This window comes from Vigna angularis, chromosome 1 (genome assembly GCF_016808095.1).
Source record: "Vigna angularis cultivar LongXiaoDou No.4 chromosome 1, ASM1680809v1, whole genome shotgun sequence".
NCBI classification, from domain to species: domain Eukaryota; kingdom Viridiplantae; phylum Streptophyta; class Magnoliopsida; order Fabales; family Fabaceae; genus Vigna; species Vigna angularis.
This window is the reverse complement of record NC_068970.1, coordinates 2,805,876-2,828,709: the sequence shown is the minus strand read 5'-3', so window position 1 is coordinate 2,828,709 and position 22,834 is coordinate 2,805,876. Positions and strand designations below refer to the sequence as shown.

Below are 22,834 nucleotides of genomic sequence, written 5' to 3'. Positions count from 1 at the left end.
TATTTTTTGTCTCTAATATTGATCAATATTTAATAATTTTCCTGTAATAATTAGCACATCCTATCTTTTATATATATATATATATATATATATATATATATATATATAATTTCCCTTCTCAATAATCTTTGCTTTCCTTTTATTTACTGAATTTAATATGATTACTAAATAAATATTAATCTTAACACCATTAATTTAATTGACAATTAAGGTATTTTTTGGTGTATATAACATTTTTGTCTCTTACATGTGTCAAACATGCTTATTTTTAGATGTTAAACATATTTTGTGTAACATCCCATTTTAGTAGCTTAAGAATAATAAAATAGGATACTTCAAAAAAAAGTAAACTATAATATATAGTCTTACAAAATATGGGACTATGAAGATATGACATTTATACAACTGTACTAAACCAACAAAGTTATGTACAAAAAGACTAACTACTACTAATACTTCTAAAGACCTCTCATTACTCTAACTAATGGCTCCTCATCCTCTATAGATGCCTTTAAATATACATTTTCATTTGTTCACACTGATAAAGTAAACATCATAAAAAAAATAGATAAATAAATACAAGAAACACAAAACACATAAAAAAGTAAGTGCAAACGAATTATCGTAAAACAATTAAATCATATTAAATATAAGCTAAACATGAATTAAATATAATAAATCATATATATGTACAAAATTAATGGACACTAAACTTAATTACCCGAATACATAACATTAACATTGGAATTCAGTAGAGGTGTACACTTGTAGTGCTATTCACGTTGACAAACTTAAAAAAAAAATAAATTTAGAAAGATAAAATGCTTTTAAGTAACGGAACTCTTTTATGATTTTCAATTTATATAAAAACATTTTATCATTAAAATAAACATTAACTAACTTAATATTGAAATATATGTATTTTTGTCAAAACAATTAAATAGATTGTAAACTATTGTTCCATTAATCTTAAATATTGTACTCCCGACCATAAATTTATATATAAAAGAGAGAGAAAGAGAAAACGTCCCAGTATTAAAAAGTATATATGGAAAAGAAAAGAAATTGAGAACTTATAAGAATGAAATTGAATTAGAACAAAAATGAAAAAGAAAAAAAAGTTCATATAGGTGGTCCAAAAGAGGCTACAGGACCTAATAGAAACAAAAAAGGTATTGTCAGCATTTGCTTATTTACTCCCCAATTTGTCTGGTTTTGTTTTTTAAGAAAAAAAAAAATCATGATGGTTACTGCTGTGTTTGATTTTTAATCAAGTTTTATAGTATCATAGAAGTCAACCTCAGTACTAACGAAATAAAGTTAATGTTGTTCCACAAGAAACTTTACTTTTGTTCACTTCTTATGTACCAACTTTACTTTCTGCAATGTGCATCGCATAATGTCCTCACTATTTTATGTCATGTATTTCGCTCTTTTCTCATTTTCTTTACACTACAGGCTTCACTCTTTCACAAAAAGACTAGAATATTAAGTTTATTTCTTTCACCGTATGCATTGATTGTCTTGCTTATTTGAATGAGTGGGAAAATAGTTTCCACAAAAATATTTTTTAAAACTCTTCTCACTATTACCAATTACTCATTTCTAGTTTTTTAAGATCAAAAAATGTTTTATTCCACACCACAATGCTCCAAAGGTAAATAACCCTAATGTTTTATTTGAATTAAAGGAAGGCTAAAAGGAAAAGAGGATGACAAAGTAAGATTGTTTACATTGATGAAAATAATATAATATTTTTTTTTAAATTAACATGTTAAACAAATTTCTAAAATTAATTTGATGTAAAAAAAATCTTTTTAAAATAAGAATTAGAATTAAAACGAAATTTAAACTAAAATATTTTTTTTATTTTTAATAAATAAAAATTTATTATTTAAAATAACAACATATCAAACTAAATTATTCAATAAAACATGAATATTTAAATTAATTAATTTTATTGAATTTAATATCGATAATTTTATTCACTATTATTTTTATTTATTTATTATTATTGCAATATAAAACAAATAAAAAAACGCCCACGATTATGAATTTATCCATAATCAATTATTAAGGATGTCTTATATATATATATATATATATATATATATATATATATATATATATATATATATATATATATATATATATATTCTTTCTTTCTCTTAATCTTAGAAGCCACATGACTTTCCACTTTTTCTAGTTTTAGTTTTGCATGGATTATTCTATCTCCTCCTTTCCATATCTTGTGGAATTTGAAATCAGTTGAAATAAAACACTACCACTCACTCAAATACTTTTCTTTTTCCATCTTCGAAAATAGTAATATGACGTACTAAAATAATTATGTCATGTTTGTTTGTTTGGACATTGGAAGAGTGTAACCCAAGATAATGACTAGATACTTAAATAGGCTGTATGTTATTCTAATTATCTATTTTTTTTATTTCCAACTTTATGCCAAGAAACAAAAATAACATAAAAAGAAAAAGTGATCCATGAAACTCCAACACAATAACAACAAGTGAATATTAACCAAGGTCATTAAAACCGAATAAACTTGTGAGTTTTATGTAATGTATTATTACATGTTTGACCATGTTTCAGTTACAATCAAAATAGTCAAACAAGAACATAAGTTGTTTTGGGTTGAATCATGGGTGTCAAGACAAGGGAAAAGATTCTTCCAGTAGTCTACCTAACTTTTTTAATTTTATTTGTGTGATTCTGTCACTGTTAATATTGGAATAAAATTCATTAAAACTAAAAAAGAAATTAAAAGCAGAGTAAGATACAAATTTAAATGATTACTAAACAACAAATAAATAAATATACGAAAACAGCACACTGAACACGTAAACAAGTTCTTAATCATGTCTCACCATTCATAATCTTGTTTGTCATTAAAGTGAACACCTTTATAAGTTAATCAAATGGAAAATTTAAAGAGACAGACATGTTTACCCTATGACTAGGCAATGAGATGTTATTTCCAGAAGAAATTACCTTGAAGAATTTATTGTTTTCATAAATACAAAGTATGAGAGAATCAATGCAAGACAAAAAACCTGTATACATATATCCATGGTTTGATTTCAATATTAAGAAAGAAACAACTTTGAGTGAAGAAGCTCAAGAGTGGTCAAAATTAGCTTTATTTCTGTTTAGTGTTGTTTTTCCTTATACTTTCGTAAACAACAGTGGTTTGGTTTTTTGAAATGTTGTTATCAATCTTGGTCGAACAGTTATTTTAGATGGATTGATCAGATTACTATCGAACATTGGGGTTTCGAATTCTACGAGTATTCTGGGAGTGTGAAATATTAATAATGTTTTAAGAATGGAAGAGAAGTGAAAGAGAAGAATTTGGCAGAATGATGATGATTAAGAAATAGGAATTAATAAAAGGTTAGAGGGAAAGGCATGGCGCGTTTTTGATGATTTTTGTGAGTTTTGGCGGGTGAAGAGAAAAGAAGAGGAGGGAAGGGGCATTCTGGACATTTTCTATGGGATCGGTTAGGGTTTTGGCATCCCATTTATAAAGCTCTGGTGTTTTAAGATTAGATCTGCTGCGGCTGGTGCGCGTGTGTCTGCGTTGCGAGCGTCGTCGTTTCGATTCGATTCCCTCTCTCCCTCTCTTTTTCCCTCTCTCTTTCTCTCTCTCTCTCTCCCTCACTCTCTCTCTCTCAGCACACTCACTCTCTCACACTCACTCTGCTTCCTCTGCTTCCTCTGCATGCTTCTTCCCTCGCTCTGATTCCGCCGTAACGAGTGGTGGTCTCGGAAATCAATCGAATCTCAGATCTCGGTGATCAGAATGGTGGATCCAACTGGAAAAGTGAGTGTTAGCTATTGTATACTGGTTTCGGGGTTTCTGATTAGGGTTTGTTTGATTAATGGAGGTTGTTGTGCAGGGATCGGAGGGTGAGGACTCAAACCCTAACGCGCCTTCCTCGGGGAACAGTCCAAGCAGCAACAATGAGCAGAAGAAAACCTGCGCCGATTGCGGCACCACCAAGACTCCACTCTGGAGGGGAGGTCCGGCAGGGCCTAAGGTCAGTACTCTCTCCATTTCCCAGATCGCGCCACCTGGACTAACATCAACCCTTGATCTCACTCTCTTATCGTTTATTTTTTCAGTCTCTGTGCAACGCCTGCGGGATCAGAAGCAGGAAGAAGAAGAGAGCGATTCTGGGGATAAGCAAGGGGAACAACGAGGATGGGAGAAAGGGGAAGAAGAGTGGCGGCGCGTTGGGGAGGGAGGTATTGTTGCATCGATCACATTGGAAGAAGCTCGGGGAGGAAGAAAAAGCTGCGGTGCTTTTGATGTCGCTGTCTTATGGATCCGTTTATGCCTGAACCAAATTTAATCATTTTATTGATGTAGAAGATGCAGAAGAAGAATTATTAAGGAGAAATCTAGATTTTGTTTTAGGATGTCCCCTAACCTTTTCCGAATTGTATATGTTTTAGTTTTCTTCTCTATTGAGTGATTGAGTGTGTGGGTTGGTTGTCAACAGTTGTAAGAAATGAAATCATTCAAGTCCAATTTTGGTAATATAGTTAGTCCTCTATTTCTCAAACTTCTTCTGCTATGTTTCAACATTTGTTTTCTTTCACCTTACTATATACCATATATCAGAGAACTTGTCGGTGCCGACGAAGGAAACTCCGACCAACAATTTAACTCTCCGATTTACTAAATTCGAATGCTTTAAACAAACAATTGGCGATCAAATGCTTAAGTTGTGATCTATGAATTGGTGAAGTGAAATTATAGCGTTTATAGAGGCGCCCAAATTTGAAAGCGGGTCATTCAAATTGTAATTGAACGAATAATATTAGGTAAGTTGTTAAATTCGGTTTGTTGTTTATGGAAAAAAGTTGCAGGGGTTTCAATTTGAGGGAAAAAGGAAAGAATTTGAAAGAGGAGGGAAGGTGAAATTCATAGTTCCCGCTAGTTTGAGTATAGAAAAGAAGATAAGGATTTCAGACAGTAATGTAATATGATGTTACAAAGTTGAAGCGCCAAATAATGTCTTTTTTGGACAGAGAAGTCCCTTTTAATCAATTTACCAATTGAGTTTTATTATTATTATTATTATTATTATAAATCTGATAATTGCCTCATTATAGTGTAACCGCCTTTCAATGAGTATTCTCAGTTATAAAACTCAATCCAAATTACTACATTTCTAAATAAAATTTGAATTTACAAAATTAAATTTGCATCCCTGTTTAATTTTTCTTATCGGCTGCATCCTCGTTTAAGTGAAGTTAACATTAATATCTATCTAGCTTCATCACATTTTTGGAGTACAAAAAGTTTTATCTTTTTTTATTAATTGTACTCGGTATAAAAACATAAAGAGAACCTTTTTATTTAATTTTTTTAGAAGTATATGATCACGTTTTAAGTTTTAGAATAAATTAATTACATTGGTAGATGCATGCATGCATGTTATAAAAGAAAAAAAAGGTAATACAATACTTTTTAAAAAATTGAAGTTTTAGTGTAATTTAAAAAAAAAAATTGACTGTGTCGGATTGACTATTTGTTATAATGTGAACTAAATGCGTCTTTTTCAATGTTGAGCATATGGAGACAGAAGTTAAATAAAGGTGGGAAAAGAACTTCAAATATTGAGTGAGGTTTCAGTTTCATTTATTAATATAAATGACAATGTATCTCAAATCTCAATCTTTGTTTGCTTTGCCATCAGTTTCTTTGACTTAATTTTGCGGCTCTTACATTTTATTTTTGGTCTTTTCTCTATGTTTGATTTTCCTTTTACTTTTTCACCTCCTAAAAAACATTGCCAAAATGATTTTCTCATTAATTACGTGTAAACCAAGATGGAGATAAATCACCCCGGAGCAATTAAGATAATCAATCTAAAAATAAAACTAATCAAGATATTAGAAAATCTTAACAATCAAATATTATTACCAATAAACTTGAAATCTCTTGATAAACATGACCACCAATGCATTATAAACTAAGTACTATTTTTTTTATGTTGTTAGTATTGAAATTCAAGCATTTTTGCTAATTCAATTTGCTTTCCTACTTTTGACTACAATGGTGAGTTTTGAATGACAAAAAGTTGGACCATAGTTAATTGTATAGGCAATTGAAGTTAAATACGAAAAAATGGGTTTCATATGACAATTTATACTTAATTGGAGACAACCTAATTGACAATCAGAATACTGCTTAAAGTGTTGTCCTTTTATTAATTGGATGAAAAGGACAAAATATATAATATAACATTACTTTTCTAGGTGTGGTTTTGACAAAAAAATCATTGCCGTGTTTTGTATCAGTTTTGTGGTTATAATAATCAAAGTGAAACAACAAATCTTCGTTTATATTATTTTTCAAGATATTATATATCATAATTTTGTGAAATAGAATTACCCTTGTGTTATCCAAACACATTATATTTGTTACCATGATTGAATCCAGATAAAATAGAACGAAAGTGATAATAATGTAAATAAATAAATATGTAAAAGAAATCAACAAATCTTCTCTATTACATTACTCATTTTATCACATAATTCGTTTTCTTCTCTTGGTATATCTTGCAGAGCTTATTGTATAAAACATAAGTACAAATACAGCTCTACTTGTGCAAGTTGCAGGTATTTGACCATTGCAAAGACATGAATGAGAAACATCGTACCTAATTAACGTGGTGCTGTCTTACCAGTCCATCATTGTTGGAAGATTTATGAGGTAGTCCTCAAGTTTTCTGAATGTGAGTTTATGTATACGTAACATGGCATCTTCCTTTAATTCCAACATAATGATTTCATTGAATTGAACACAATAATTGTCAAGATGCAGCTAGTAATATGTCTTGGTTTCTGAAATATTCTGAATGATATTGGCAGTGGAGTGAAAGATAATAATGATTGGTGATTGGAGGAAGATCCAACTTATACTCATTGTTGGAGTCAAACACAAAGTTTAATTGTATAATTAGATCAATTTGTTTAGCACAAAGTTATGTGCTACTGATTTTCCCTTATATCTCCTTCAATGATGAATTGAAACACATTAATATAGAAATTGACAAATATCACCACCTTTACCAATTATTTGATCTTGGTGTTTCAACTTTACATTGAGTGAATTAGGTTATTAGTTGTTATTTGATTTTGGGTTAGAGTTAGTTGTATTGATTTGGTTGCTCCCATGATTTTTATTAAATATTTAAATTTTAAGTGTTTTATAAATTTTTGAATGTTTTCAATTCTGTCTTATTAAACTTTTTATCATATAAAATATTTGAATTTTTATGTTTTTCAATTTAGATTTTACAATATTTATTTTCGTCAATATAAAATGATGAGTGATTTTTATCAGTCTCAATAAACATGTTAGATAACAAAACTACTCTTTTATAACTTTTATGTCATTATCTACGATTTTTATATCATCATTTACAATAACTAAAAATTAGTCTGTCAACACAATTAATGTGATTTTTTTATTATTTAACAAGTTTTCAATAAAAATAATAAATACCACTTGTCATTCTATATTAATAAATATTATTTTATATTAACCAAGTATAATTTTATCTTTTTTAGTAGATGATTCAAGTAAACAAAATAATAAAATAAAATATCATTCACATGAAAAAAAAAAACAACAATGAGACAAATAAATCATGTGGATGATGCACCATGTTAATTAACCAAATCACTTAAAAGTTTAATAAAAAAACTAATAAAAAAAGTAAAATTATTCAATAGCGGAAATAGAATAATAGATTACTAGAAGAATAGATAAGTAAAATTATCACTAGAAGAATAGATTTTAAGACAAAAATATATTTTGCAAGCATATATTACTTATACGATCAAGATATATTTTCTACTCTTCATTGATTTTATTTCATTTGAGGTGAAGTACTATAAAAGGCTAATTACTTTATTTTGGGCTAACTTTCTATTATTTAACGAGTTTATTTTTAAATTTGTAAATGTCCATATTACCCTTTATTAATATTTTTTTGTTTAATTATTTTATTTTTTAATTTTGTAAAAGAAATAATTTATTTTTATAACTATTTTGTAACTGTTGTTTTAATATAGACAATTCTTTACCAAGTTTATCTTTTATTAATATATGTTATGTTTTAAACTTTATAAATATTTTTAAAACTCAATTAATTACTTCTAATATGAAAATTATACGATAACTTTTTATATTTTTACAATGATAAAATAAGTAAACGCAAACACATATGGTGCCGCTAATTATTATAAAATGATTTTCTATAATCCCTAATATTAATGTATAAAACGTTTAGTCACCATCTTTTGTTAAAAGTAAAGTAGCTCCCTTTTTCTTAAAAATAGTGATATTTTGACAACATTTTTTTGACAACATTTTAACACTATGTACGTGTCATTCTGTGATTGGTCCATGTTGGTGTTTATGATTATTATTATTGGTTGTAGAATAATTTTGGATCAATCACATAATAACACACGTAAATGATGTTAAAATATTATCAAAGTATCATTGTCCTTTTCTCAATAATGAAAAACTCTATGTTATATGCCAAATCAAATGACAAATATTGATTAAAGAATCTAAATACATAATTACTTATAAATAAATACTTTTAATTTTATTATTCATAAATGTTATAGGCGTGTTTTAAACCCATATAATTTTTACATTATTGGAAATGGAAATATTAGAATGACAATAGAACAAAAGTAAAATGGTAATAGTATTTATTAGTGTTTTAAATTTAAATGGTGTTTATATTATATTTGACTATGGTTAAATAAAAAACATGAACTTAAGTCAACAATGTCATATATGCTTGTTGTATTTCAAAATATATTAATAGACATTATCATTATATAATGATAAAAATTGAAAGACATAAGTGACATAATTAATTAACTAGAGTGAAAAAAAAATTACAGTTATTTTAAATTCTGCTAATTTATTATATTTTAAAATGACAATTACATTTAAAATATATCATAATTAATTTGATATATTTTTCTCCTACTAATTTGTTTAAGATGAAAGCAGTATAAAGTGAGTAAAAAAAAACTTTCACTGACTTTTTAAGTTATTTTTTTCTCTTCATTTTGTAAAAAGATCTTTAAAAATTTTCAGAATTTGTTTTATAATTACTTCAGCTAGTGTAGCCAAAAATGTCTTGAATTATTTGCATTTTAACACTACATCCTATTATGTATTTCTTTATTCTCCGAGGAAAAACATGAAGAGTTAAAACTAATTACAATAAGTTAAAGTTATTAGGTCTGTTGAAAATTTTAGTTCTTAACCTTAGAATTAATAATTTAATATTTATAAGTAATTTTTTTATCTAAGATTAATTTTATAAAATATTTGATAAGTATTATTTGTTTTAAACCTTTATTTTCCACTCTTAAATGATGAGAATTAGACATATCATAACAAAAATTTCAATTAAATTGAAGTCTAAAAAAAATGAAATTTTGTCTTTAAAATCATTTTTTTCATTTCAATTGATAGTCAAGAAAATTTTCCTTTTCATCTTCATAAATAATATTAATATTTTAATCTCAAATTAATTAAAATAATATTACCAAAGTCAATAGATCTATACTTGAAGTTCTTCAATAAAATCACAATCAATTATTAGAATCACATATCATTCGGTAAAGTATGTTTTTTTTTTAAATTCCACTGTTTTCTATTAGGAACAATATTATTTTATAAATTAATTTACATATAAGAAAATGTACATTTTAGGTGTTATGTTAATGGAAAGAGTTGCAATAATCATACTTTTTACACGTTAATCGGAGGCTGACATTATCGTTATTAGACTGAAATATAGGTATACCTATTCAAAGAAATTATTTGTGTTACTTTTGAAATATAGGTACCAACAACGGTTGAAAATAATCATTTCTGTTACATTTGAAATATACCTATTCAAAGAAATTATTAAAAAAGGTATACGTCCCTTTAATGGTGGGTGTAGTAGATCCGTATAAATACCAAAGTTATGTACACAACAAAGATTGTAGTAGCAGCAGAGGCAAAACATGATCGAGAAAGAAAAGGAAGAAATAAAATAATAATAAAATAAAAAGGCCGAGGGCCCATTCACACCACCATTGTGCCTTACAGCTAGTTCCTGCCAACACATTTTTGTCCTTAACTTTGTTTTTTTCATAAAACAAAATGAAAATATATCCTTACTATATTTTCTGATCATAACATTTTCCTAAAAATTAATACACAAAACATGCACCCTGTCTCTCTTCATCACACCCAAAGTGCACACTCCAATAATGTAAACAACAATCAAACTCAAAAACTCAACTAGTCAGAAATTTCTTTTGGGGTGTTCATATTTTTTTTTCTTTCCGCTGAAGATGACAGAAGAGTGTTTAATAAATTTATTAATTTTATTTAGTTTAAATCTGTTTTGTTTTTAATGAAAAAAAAAAACATTTTTTTTATGCACGGTGTGTCTCCGCGTCGAAGAACAGGGCGTTCACAACCCAAATTTTGGTCAAGGAATCTAAAAGCGAGTCAACTTGAAACGGTGACGTTGAAAAGAAAAATATTGTTTGATACATCAAAATTTTTTATATTCATTTTACACTGTTTTTATTTATTTTTTATTGAATTTTTTCTTGAATAAATATAAAGTTTTATATTTTTATGATTATTTTATCAATATTAAATGAATGTAAAAATGTCTCCTGTTAAAAATACTACGTGCATAAATATATGTAATTTGTTTAGGGATTATAATGGTATCTGTGCATTTGGTTTTCTAAATTGGCGAATTATTAGGTAGGAAGTATTTATTCAAACTTATGGAGTTTGAAAGCACGACAAGGTGAAGGACAGGCTTTGATGTTTTGTGAAGGAGAACGTTAAGCTAGGGTTTAATTTATGAGACATCATTAAGACGCTCCCGAATGTAGTTGGGTTGGAATGACGTTGGTGGCGACAAACAATTCAATCAACCCCATACTTTCAAATCATAAAAGTCTCTTCTACCTCCATCGCTGTCATCTTCATCACCTACACAACACACTTAACTCATGTCTATAAACTCATCAACAAATTTTAAACTAAAACTTTAATGTATCACAGTTCGATCCGTAGGCTGTCAATTACATAATTTATCAATTACCCGAAACAGTAACCATTAGCATCACTTGTAGAGAACGTGAATAAGTGTAATTTATTTCAATTTTATACTGACCAAAGAAGACTTTACTAGTAATAATACATAAAAGTTTCAGATAAATCTACATTGGTACTAGAAATCCAAAGAGAAAAAGCGTGTATTATAATAAGAGGACGCGCGTGCGTGTTCACATGTGTGGGTTCTGTAGGTGTGTGCAGGGCAGAACGGGAAATTCACCAGCGCTTCCATCTCTCGCTCTCGTATCCCTCAGAATCTCTAGATCTGCAAATCTGCGCCGTTATTTCCACTATATCCCTTCTTTTCTTGTTTCTTGCATTTACGATCAAAGCAAGAACATCGCAAAGGAGGAGAGAGTAAATGCACAGAGAAGAAAAGAGGCCCTCGATGGCGCAGGACCGCCGGAGCCCGCCGCCGGTGGGCTGTAGTAGTAGAACGGAAAATAAGGCACAATCGGGTTCGGCGGCGGTGGTCTGGGGTAGTTTCCGTTGCTGGGAGGAGGGTAATAGTAGATTCCTCCGCCACTTCCACCTCCACCTCCACCGCCGGTGGATGCTGGTGGAGGTGGTGAGGAGTAGATGTACTGAGAGGGTGGAGGTGGGGAGTAATAGTAGGAACCTCCGCCACCGCCTCCGGAGGAAGGAGGAGAGGGCGGTGGAGGGCAGTTTGTGGTGGAAGGAGGTGGCGGTGAGGGAGGCGGCGGCGGGGGAACTTGGCTGCAGGGGTTTTGACAAGATGAACACATGGTGCATTGGATCTGCGCATGTGAGGTGGTTTTAAGGGAGTGTTTATGATGGGCATGTTCTCCCATTGTCACACTAGCCAGAAGCAACAACGTTAAACACAACAACCTCATCTGGTACTACCTAGGAAAGGAAGATGAAGAATGGAGTGGAGAGTGGGAAGAGAAAGTTGGGTGAACCAGTGGTAAAAGAGTGGTGTGTGGAGTAAAGACTAGGAAATAAGAACTCCTACTCTCTTACTCTCTTATCTTTTAAGCTACCATCCTACACTTTTTATTAACGCCACCAACTTTATACTATAATATGCATTTTTTCGTTGTGTGCGAATGAATGGTTGGTTTAACGGACACCAGATTAAAAATAAAAGTTTACTGAGTTTATATTGTAAAAGATGAGGTCGACACGTTTTGGTTTCACACGTTGGGCAGACTTGTTTGAATTGAACACTATCACTGTTGGAACTGTGTTATGTTATTATGATAACCAAAATAGGTAATTAGGTTAGTTTCGTAACTTTGAATAAAAATAACTAGTTTTAGGACACTGCAGAAGCTAAGAAGACAGCATATGTGTCTGTTTTATTTTGATAGTAAAAGGTAGAGTTTATTGAGAGAATTGGGTGATGATTCATTTTGTTTTGCAGTTGAAAGTGATGATGAGGCAACTCAAGAAGGAGACGCAACTTCCACGTGGGGCTGCTACCGTTAGGAACTCATCACACTATACTCTTATTGTGTACAAACCAAATTTCATAAACATAAATAATTAGAAAATTTGTATATATAATTTTTCTTGATGAAAATAGAAGTATCAACAAATTTTAAATATTTTTAATAATTGTTTTATTGGTAATTTATACTATCTAGGTATAGTTACGTTACTAGTTAATGAATCAATTTTACAGTAAAAAATTGAGTGTTCTAAATAGGTCAAAGTGAAACAATAATTTTTGTTTTGAAAAAAAATGATTAATTATTATATTTTCTTATAATTAATTTTGGTATCTATTTTTTTCCTTGGTGGATAAACTGATGAGATGGCTAAATTTCTAACAGAACGGCATTAAATAATATATAGGAGCAAGTACTATAGCAGAAAAGCTATTCAACAAAGCAACTAACACCATTAATAACAAGCTTTCCCCCATTTCTCTTCTATCATATTCTCACTTTCTCTCTTTTTTGGGTAGATATTGACATCAGTTGGTGACATGAAAGTCTTGTGGGAAACTAAAAACAGAAAAAATATTATGTTTTTGTGTTGTTTCTCAACCAATTATAATACAATGGTTAAGTTTGTACCAATAACATTCAATATTTAAGAAAAGATTAATCAGGACGCAGCGAACTAATAAAAATAACACAAATAAGTGAATAAATATATATGATCGATAAGTTATACAAATATCACCAAAACTCACACTTAAAATTATTAAGTATATATCACATCAGAGTAAAATATTATCTTATTTACAAAACAATATTTTGATACACAAAATTTTTTTATATTAATTTTTTTAAAATAGAAAATTTTACTTTTTTATAATTACTTTATTTTTATAATATATGTTTAATAATTGTAAATGTATGTCATCTTATCCATACTTTTACAAAATGTTATTTGTCCATTCTTCTTATTTCAAATGTTTGCGTTTGGATTTCATGATTATTTATTGAAAAGAAGAAAAAAAACTCATAACTTTTATGATTGTTTCGAATAGCATTAAATGCAAAAGTTTTGTAGATGAATGGAGTATGTGTTTCTTTACTGGTAATAGCAAGAGATTTAATGTTTGAAATAGTTTTGAGTGTATATCTTCAAAACATTATAGTTTCTGGAATATAGCGACATCATCGTTCAAATTCATCCACACATATGGTTCTTTAGACAATATATGTTCGTTTGTTTCTTTAAAAAGAGAAAAATAAAATACTATCCTCTCTCTTTTACAAAATTTGCATGTACTTTTTCTTTCTTTCTTTTACATTGTAAATGGAAGTTTTTCATTGTCATATCAGCAACATTGAATTAGGAAATAATTTATAAGCTCTATATAACAGCATGTGTTGTATATTATCATCAAGAAGGTCGGAAATACTATGAAATGTGGCATCAATGATTACTTCCTTTATTCATATTGTTCCTGCTTGTGTAACACTGTAATATAATTAAAAAAAAAAATAGAATAATTAATGACACCTAGAAAAAAGATAGATTTTATAATTAATATGACGTGATAGAAATAAAGAGTGAAAAATGATAAGTTTTTATTAGAAATTTAAAAATAATAAGTACCCATGTATAGGCGCTCGTAATAATTATTTTAAGCTAGATTTGATTGTTTGATAGAGTGAAAGCAAAGGAAAACCACTAAGACTGTCTTTTACAATCTTTAATGAAAATATTCTAAGAATTCTTTTATCTCTTTCAATTCATTATTTCCATTTTTACTTCCCAATTTGAATTTTAATATTTAAAAAAATATTAGTAATTAAAAATAACTTTTTCGAACAACATAAATGATTTATCATAAATTTACATGTAATCTATACACTAGAGAATATTTATTTATTATAAATTGTAATTATAACATAATTTATATGTTAAAAATTATTAATTATTATAATTTTTATCTAAAATGCAGGTTTTTTATACTAAACTGTTATTATTTGGTTGGCATGAATAAATTACCACATGTAATGTTTTTTGTAGCTGATAATGACAGTTGTGGATGTGGTTAATTCAAATTCTCGTTTGAAATTTATGTAAGGTTTTTCTGTTTGATATGAGCATAGATCTTAACATGCAAAGAAAGTGTAATACAACACAGCACAATGGGTCAATGGCCCAGATTAGGGAGATCATGCTCCCAGACTCAACTCTTTATAACAAGATTTCTTTTTGCACCCTCGTATTCTCTTTTCCCACATCATAAATATGAAAAATTCTTTCTTTTGACGTAAAAGTTGATTTCCAGAATTGTATAACATTTTTTAATTTTTGGATTGTGAAATTAAAATAAATTTTAATTTTTTTGATTGTGAAATTCATAAATAATTTTTTTATGAAAGACCGTTTTTGGTTGTACAATCTGTTTCATATAAAAAAATTCAGATTACACGATATGGATGTATTTTCGGTAAGAAACTTTTAGCACGCAACCTACAAACTTTTTAATTTTTAATTTTTTAAATTGTATAAGTTAAAAGTCATTGATTTTCAAATTGTGCAGTCTGGAGAAAGAAAAGGCCGTTCAAAATTTGGGCCAAAATTGGGCTCACCCAGGTCCTAGCAATAAAAATTATGGGCTTCCGAAGGTATCACTTCTCTTCGAGATTATTTTCAAGCAAAACTTGGCGTGTTAGTGTTACAGTAGTAAATTGACATTTAAAATGAAAAAACCGAATATTTTTATCAGAAATAAATAAATAAAAAGTGGTGATAGTAATATATATATCATATAATCTTTACTTAAGTAATCCATTTAATTTGAAATAGTTATATTATCTTTCACTTCTATTAGAGCTTACAAATATGTATATTTTCACCCATAATTAATAGGAACTTTGTCCAATTTAAAACTTGTTTGAAGAGAAAAAAAAAGTAGTAGAGATATTTAAAATAGAGTTAATAATAGGAAACACTAGAATGGTTGGGATGAGACAGTGAGAGAGACGTGAGCGCAAGTCAAGGCGTTTGGGCCAATGACGTTATAAAGTATATCCCAAAGACAACATAAATCCGCTGGAGTCAACACTTAAAAAACCTATCTTTTCGTTGGGATCTACCAATTCAAATTAAAGCACGTAATAGAGCTGTTAAATGGAACGTTTGAGCCTCAACATTTTACAAATTTTTTTTTTTTCTACTAAAGTGAAGCAGACACTTTTTCTTCTGTGTAAAAAAAAGAGAGAGAATCCGTTTGTAAGATAAAACAATATGATTTAGGTTAAGATATTATTTTAGTATTTATTTTCATTTTATTTTGTGAATTCAGTTTTAATATTTTTTTAATAAGATTTTTAATTTTTATTAATTTTTTTAATTTAATTATTATTTTTAATATAGTTTAAATAATTGATGGTAAGGAAATAATGTGTTATATATCAATTAGTGATTTTATTAATTAAAAACTGTAACATCCCAGATTATATAGAAGCATATATAACATGCTAAGTCCATATTTAAATAAAAGAGAACAGTTAGAGTAGACTGTAAACAAAGTAGTTAAGCTTACAGTCATCCCACAATGAAGCATAATTTAAAACTTAAACGCAAGTAGAGTGTTTCAAAAGGATAGGAGTCATCGGGAAAATCCTTAACAGCTAAATAGTAATTCAAAATACAAGAAATACTAAGAGAGTCCTAAGGAGACAAGCCGCAACATCGCCTTCCTCCAAAGCCTGCTCCAGAGGCACCTCATTCATCTCTGCTCACATCCAAGTGGATGATCATTGCAAAAGAAAACATACCCAAGCAAACACAAACACACAAGCAAGGGTGAGCTAGATATAAAAATCATGTTATTAACAGGCATAGGCAACATGCAAGTAAAGGCGAATATACTATACTATACAAACATGACTTGTTGCACTTAAACTTGACTCGTCCGGACTTAGAATGATTGTCGAGCTATGGCGGGTTATGCACTTGTGGTGGCTTCTACTGCTTTGCAAAGCCATTGCCAATGGGTTTCACCCTACCACACTCACGAGGTTAGTCCGTTATCACTCACCTTGGGCCATACTAGAAGCACCCAAGACCAGGACCTCCTGCTACTCCTCACCACATGGATCAATCCTCTCTACTTGAGAATGAAAGACCATTGGAGTGTCAGGAAAACCCCCAAGACTGAGCTACCATGCAACTCATTCTAAACACATTAAAAGGACATCACCATGTATCCCCCTTGAGGATAATGGAATTACGTCCAATACTAATACTTTCCACTTTAACACCCACATGTTAATGCATACATAAACCCTTAAAGCAACTGGAACAATTAAGTAAAATAGCATACTGGCATAAATAGGAATATAGGCCGAACAGAAAACAGTAACCCATATTGGGCAAGACCGAACACCCTGTGAATGGTGGAGACCGAACGGTATCTCACGCCTCAAAGGACAGGACCGAATGGTCCATAAATGGTAAGACTGAAGAGTGACCAAACATTATTCATGACCGTTCACTAAGGGAGACCGAACGCCACCAAGACCAAGCACTAAGGCCAAACTCCCCTTAAGACCGAACGCTCAACAAGACAGAGTACTAAAGCCGAACTCCACTTAAGACCGAACGCTAAGACCAAACGCTTAACAAGACAGAGCACTAAGGCCGAACTCCACTTAAGACCGAACGCTAAGATAGAACACTAAGACCGAACGCTCAACAAGACAGAGTACTAAGGTCGAACTCCACTTAAGACCGAACGCTAAGACAGAACACTAAGACCGAACGCTCAACAAGACAGAGTACTAAGGCCGGACTCCACTTAAGACCAAACGCTAAGACAGAACACTAAGACCGAACGCTCAACAAGACATAGTACTAAGGCCGAACTCCACTTAAGACCGAACGCTAAGACAGAACGCTAAGATAGAACGCTCAACAAGATAGAGTACTAAGGCCGAACTCCACTTAAGACCGAACGCTAAGACCGAACGGTTATCAGTTGCGAAACTGCATAATTCTGCAGAATTTCTGCAGAATTTCTGCAGAATTTCTGCAGAATTATGAACAGCACCTAACCCAACCATTCCTAACCATTTTTACTAACTTCTAACACCCTTAATTCTTGTTTTATACTTAACTAAACTCATCTAAATGATTTTGAACATTCATACTACCCTTCTAAAGTGATTAAGATAAAGTTTTGTCTTTTGAAACATCAATTTCCAACACTTAAGGACCCAATTTCGATTTTACCACTTCTAACATGTTCTAGTCCAGTTTTATGATCCTAACAAGTCACAAATGACTTGCCTAAAATGTCCCAACAGTCCAAATGTGCCCAGAACCCCTACTTCCCAAAATCACTACCTCACTTCCTCTCAAGTGACCCCAAAACACTACCAGTGTATTCAAAACAGTGCATACATCAAACATATCAATCTCAAATATCACCTCAGCCCAACCAAATCCACAGTCACAATTTCCAACATACAGTTCATACAGCAAATCTCAAAAACACAATTTCAACCCAAACAACATAATTACACCGAGATAAGCACATCTGCACATTTCATAATAATAAACTTTAAGAAAACCTAGCTCCCCTTACCTTGAAACTTCTTTGCTCAGTTCAAAGACCCGCAGCTCCAGTACCCCACACGCGAATAATCTAGACAACTCCCTACAACCCGCAATGCGGTGACCAAGAACAGCTCTTAGAGCTAGAATGAACGGAGGAAAACATAAAGAAGGGTACACTAGACACATGCAACTTGCCCTAGGTCCCAAACAGCGGAGAACAGTGAAGAGCTACTTACCCGCTAAAGAATGAAAAATCTATTCGGATAGTTGTGAAGGTCTCTACGCCGCGGTCACTTCAGCACCACTTAATCCAACATGCAACTACTAAACGTGAGGGAAAGGTAGAGAGAATGCAGAGAGAAATGGAGGAACAAGCTTTTTAGAGAGAGAATGGGAAGCTAAGATAATGAGCTCAGCTTTGAGAAGTCCCTGCTAAGGTCATAGTGCCCTTAGTGTTATGAGCCTAGCTACTTCAACATAAGGCTCAACTGCCATATATTTTTAGGCCCTTAAAAAACAATATTCATGTATAACATGTAAATGTTAGTGTCACGATCATATGTTGATATTATACATCAAATATTTAATTTGATTCTTAAATTTGTTATTTTTATTAGTCTTAATTTCTTTTAGAATAAAATAATTTTATCTATTTTTAAATTTAGACTAAATTTAATTTTTATATAAATGTTATTAAATATTTTTAATTTAGAGATAGAGTTGGTTTGAAATTAAAATAAAAAATTTAGAACTGGAAATATATAACATTGGTTTAAAAAATTAAAAGTATAAACTATTTAATATGATTGTTAAGTTAAAAATCAATTAGTTTAACTTAAAATTCAATATAATATTTATATAAAAATTCAGTTTAATTTGAATGCTCTACTTTAATAAAAGTTTCTTTTTAATATAAGTATTTTCTTCGCAATTTTTAAACTCTGTAGCTATATTTGTAAAAAAAAATTATTCTGCATAAGCATTTTTTTAAGTTTAATTTTTTTAAAATATAAAAAAATATAAAAAAAAATTACGAACTAAAATGTAATGTACATTATTAATTATAATATTAAGATTGAATTGACAAAATTGAATAAAAATAAAAACTAAATTAATATTTTAACAAATTTTAAAAGGCTATGAAAATGGAAAGACACGCAACGCAATCGATGCAAGTTTTCAAGCGGAACATGCTTTGTCCTTTGAATAAATTAACCAAACACGGCACAAACAAAGACATAGAAAACAAAATTAAAATCCAAACACGTTCAAATACCATTCACTGATTACAGCTGCTTTAAGCGCGTTTCTTCCAGCAATCACTTTCTCTCTCTCAAAAAAGCTACTTAATATCGATGCGTCGCGTTTCTCTCTCTTAGTTCAAATTTCGAATTCCAAAAACCAGAATGCTCCTCCCAATCCACTGTTGCTACCTCAGCACCATCGTCGCGCTGACAATCTTCCTGTCCGTCAGGTCGTTTTCCGACGCTCAATCCTGCAATGGCATCCTCGTTTCTTATGCCTATACCGGCGGCTCGCGGCTGCCGCCGAATGTCTCCAACGCGGCGGAGCAGCCCTACCGGTTCGAGTCGACGTTGACAGTACTCAACAACGGCCTCGATGAACTCAAGTCGTGGAAGGTCTTCGTGGGGTTTGACCATGACGAGTTGTTGGTCTCTGCGTCCAATGCGGTTCTCGCCGACGGCACAACCCTCCCGGCCGCCGTCGGAAACGGCACTGTTTTCGCTGGCTACCCCATGACCGATCTTAAGACCGCCGTCGCCACCGCCGGAGACTTGACCCAGATGCAGGTTCAGATCAACCTCGTCGGCACCGTGTTCGGGGTGGCGCCGCCCAGTGTTCCGATGCCGAAATCCATCAATCTCGCCAATGATGGATTCGTATGTCGTGCATCCACCACCCAAGGTAGCGTTATTCTCATTGATCTATGACTGTAGCTTAAGTGCTTGTGAAAATGTGGTTTAGAAAAAAGGTTGAATTTTTAATTGCGGTGAAGTTAGGTTTTTGGGTTAGTAATTTTTGATCTGTGAAAGGATTGATCGGGTTTAGTGAAATGCTGTGATTAATGAATGGGATGGGGTTACTTTTTGGTTTTTCAGGGAAGAATGCTAGTAGTGTGTGCTGCACTAGAGATCCCAAGTTCAAAACTAACATCACCACGGATGAAGAGTTTCTGCCACGTCAGAATGGTGATCTTAGTATTATGTATGACGTGATAAGAACTTACGATTCTAATTACTGGGCTGAGGTTACTATTGCAAATCATAACCCACTTGGGAGGCTTGACAACTGGAGGTTGAGCTGGGACTGGATGAATGATGAGTTTATATATTCAATGAAAGGGGCTTATCCTTCTGTTGTTGATGCTTCTGAATGTTTGTTCGGTAAGCAAGGTACATTCTATAAGGATCTTGACTTTGCCACTGTTTTGAATTGTGAGAGAAGGCCAACCATAATTGATCTCCCCCCTACCAAGTTCAATGATTCTGACCTTGGGAAGATTCCCTTTTGCTGCCGGAATGGTACTATTTTGCCGCCCTCCATGGATCCTAGCATGTCAGCCTCAAGATTCCAAATGCAGGTTTTCAAGATGCCACCGGCGCTTAACCGATCCCAACTTTCACCTCCGCAGAACTGGAAGATAAGCGGTACACTCAACCCTGACTATAAATGCGGCCCTCCTGTAAGAGTGAGTCCCACCGAAAACCCCGATCCTTCTGGCTTACCGTCGAACAAAACTGTGATGGCCAGTTGGCAGGTTGTGTGCAACATTACGACAGCCAAGGGAACATCAAGTAAATGCTGTGTTTCATTTTCGGCCTATTACAATGATTCAGTTATTCCATGCAAAACATGTGCTTGTGGATGTCCCCAGAATAGAGAGAGAACATGTAGTACTACTGCCTCAGCTATGTTGCTTCCACCAGAGGCACTTCTTGTTCCTTATGAAAACCGAACCGCCAAGGCAATTGCTTGGGCAAGCCTGAAACATTTTCCAGTGCCAAACCCGATGCCCTGTAGTGATAACTGTGGTGTGAGCATCAACTGGCATTTGCTCACGGACTACAATAAAGGATGGAGTGCAAGGGTGACACTTTTTAACTGGGGTGAGACCAATTTTGCAGACTGGTTTGCTGCAGTACAAATGGACAAAGCAGCTGCAGGTTTTGAGAAAATGTACTCTTTCAATGCAACCCTTGTAGATGGTGTAAACAACACAATTATTATGCAAGGTTTGCCAGGATTGAACTACCTTGTAGCAGAAGCTGACGGAGCTGACCCTCTGAGAGATCCTAGGGTGCCTGGTAAACAACAATCAGTGATCTCTTTCACAAAGAAACTTACTCCTGGAATCAATACGGTTCGTGGAGATGGTTTTCCCACTAAAGTTCTTTTCAATGGAGAGGAATGCTCTCTTCCTTCCGTGCTTCCAACTAGTGGTGGTTCTTGGGATGGTTTTTCATTGGGAACTTCAGTGCTACTGTCACTGTTGTCGTTCCTCTTGATGAGATGATAGTGGCTATGTTTGATTTAGACTTTGGCTTGCTCTGTCCCGAGACATGATTTGATTCATATATTGACCTTACCACAGAAACTCAGTGGACTTAGTCGTGCTATTGTAACATTCACGCGTGTGTCTGGTTTGGATGCTGTCACTCATTGTTCAATTCATATGTGATTCTTTCGAGCATGTTATAGTACAGAGGATTGTAGATTTGTGTTAGATGATAGAAATATATTCCTTTTTCTATTAAAAGTTTTTTTTTTCTCCTTTGATTGTTTCTTTTGTTTGCGTTCAATCTCAGTAATTTTTCCTTGTCGTGGTATGTTTTATTCTGATTTAAAAATCGACGCAGACCAACATAAGTAGTTAAAGTGTTTAAATTAATCTAAATTATAAGAGGCCGAAATAATTGATTCTGAGATTAAACCAAACATGCCTTAAATTGGAAGCAAATTTGAATGGTATATGACTTCAAAACTTAGAACTCATGCTAACTATCTAAACACTCACTATCATAACGAAACATAATCTTAAGATGAATTTATTAAGACGTAATTTTAATTTTCAAATTTTATGAGAGTAACTAGATTGCTTAAAAAGTAACAATTCCAACTTTTTTTAATTCTCAAATTTATGTTTATATTTTTATTTTTTAACCTTAGTTCAATTTCAAATCTGAGACTATTTTTTTTCTATTGGTGTCTATTAAGATTATTTTTACTAATATCGATTGAAGTTAGTTTTGTATTAAAATTGTTAGGTTTATTTTAGTGCTGTAAATATCTTGTTTCTCGTTTGATATTAATTAAAGTTTTCATATCAATATTGAGAACGCTATTATTGATAGATGTGAATTAGATTTTTCCATGGACCTCTATCTTGGTTATTACCTTTTATCAATGTGTCCAACATTTTTTTTTCTAATTTAGACTAAAACAAAAAATTCAAGCAACATTAATTTGATCTCTTGTTTTTTTAATCCAAGTTCTCATAACAAAGGTTAATATTGATGGATTTGTACTAGAGTTTTTCTATAGGCATCTATCGATATTATTATTTTTTGTCAATGTCTTTAATGGATTTTTACTATTGACACTAACATTATT

The 22,834-nt window shown here is 31.6% G+C and overlaps 3 protein-coding genes across 3 annotated transcripts; 2 read left to right on the top strand and 1 right to left on the bottom strand.

Moving 5' to 3' along the window:
• The first annotated feature begins 3,551 nt into the window (after positions 1-3,551).
• On the top strand, positions 3,552-4,586 carry LOC108338020 (GATA transcription factor 15). Its single transcript, XM_017574658.2, has 3 exons — positions 3,552-3,841; positions 3,918-4,058; positions 4,144-4,586. The coding sequence occupies exons 1-3, from the start codon at positions 3,821-3,823 to the stop codon at positions 4,360-4,362; spliced, it is 381 nt and encodes a 126-aa protein (XP_017430147.1). The 5' UTR covers positions 3,552-3,820; the 3' UTR covers positions 4,363-4,586.
• Positions 4,587-11,220: 6,634 nt separating this feature from the next.
• Positions 11,221-12,294, bottom strand: LOC108335761 (leucine-rich repeat extensin-like protein 6). Its single transcript, XM_017571901.2, has one exon. It carries the CDS (start codon positions 12,058-12,060, stop codon positions 11,530-11,532), a length of 531 nt encoding a protein of 176 aa, XP_017427390.1. The 5' UTR covers positions 12,061-12,294; the 3' UTR covers positions 11,221-11,529.
• Positions 12,295-19,459: 7,165 nt separating this feature from the next.
• LOC108323895 (COBRA-like protein 7) lies at positions 19,460-21,911 on the top strand. Its single transcript, XM_017556707.2, has 2 exons — positions 19,460-20,128; positions 20,323-21,911. Exons 1-2 carry the CDS (start codon positions 19,609-19,611, stop codon positions 21,735-21,737), a joined length of 1,935 nt encoding a protein of 644 aa, XP_017412196.1. The 5' UTR covers positions 19,460-19,608; the 3' UTR covers positions 21,738-21,911.
• The last annotated feature ends 923 nt before the right edge of the window (positions 21,912-22,834 follow it).

Bases quoted from the DNA above. Each gene is read 5' to 3' on its own strand.
- LOC108338020 (XM_017574658.2), top strand. From the start codon at position 3,821: ATGGTGGATCCAACTGGAAAA. The intron at 3,842-3,917 runs GTGAGTGTTAGC...GTTGTTGTGCAG, and splicing joins TGGTGGATCCAACTGGAAAA to GGATCGGAGGGTGAGGACTC. The intron at 4,059-4,143 runs GTCAGTACTCTC...TTATTTTTTCAG, and splicing joins GAGGTCCGGCAGGGCCTAAG to TCTCTGTGCAACGCCTGCGG.
- LOC108335761 (XM_017571901.2), bottom strand. From the start codon at position 12,060: ATGAGGTTGTTGTGTTTAACGTTGTTGCTTCTGGCTAGTGTGACAATG.
- LOC108323895 (XM_017556707.2), top strand. From the start codon at position 19,609: ATGCTCCTCCCAATCCACTGTTGCTACCTCAGCACCATCGTCGCGCTG. The intron at 20,129-20,322 runs GTAGCGTTATTC...TTGGTTTTTCAG, and splicing joins TCGTGCATCCACCACCCAAG to GGAAGAATGCTAGTAGTGTG.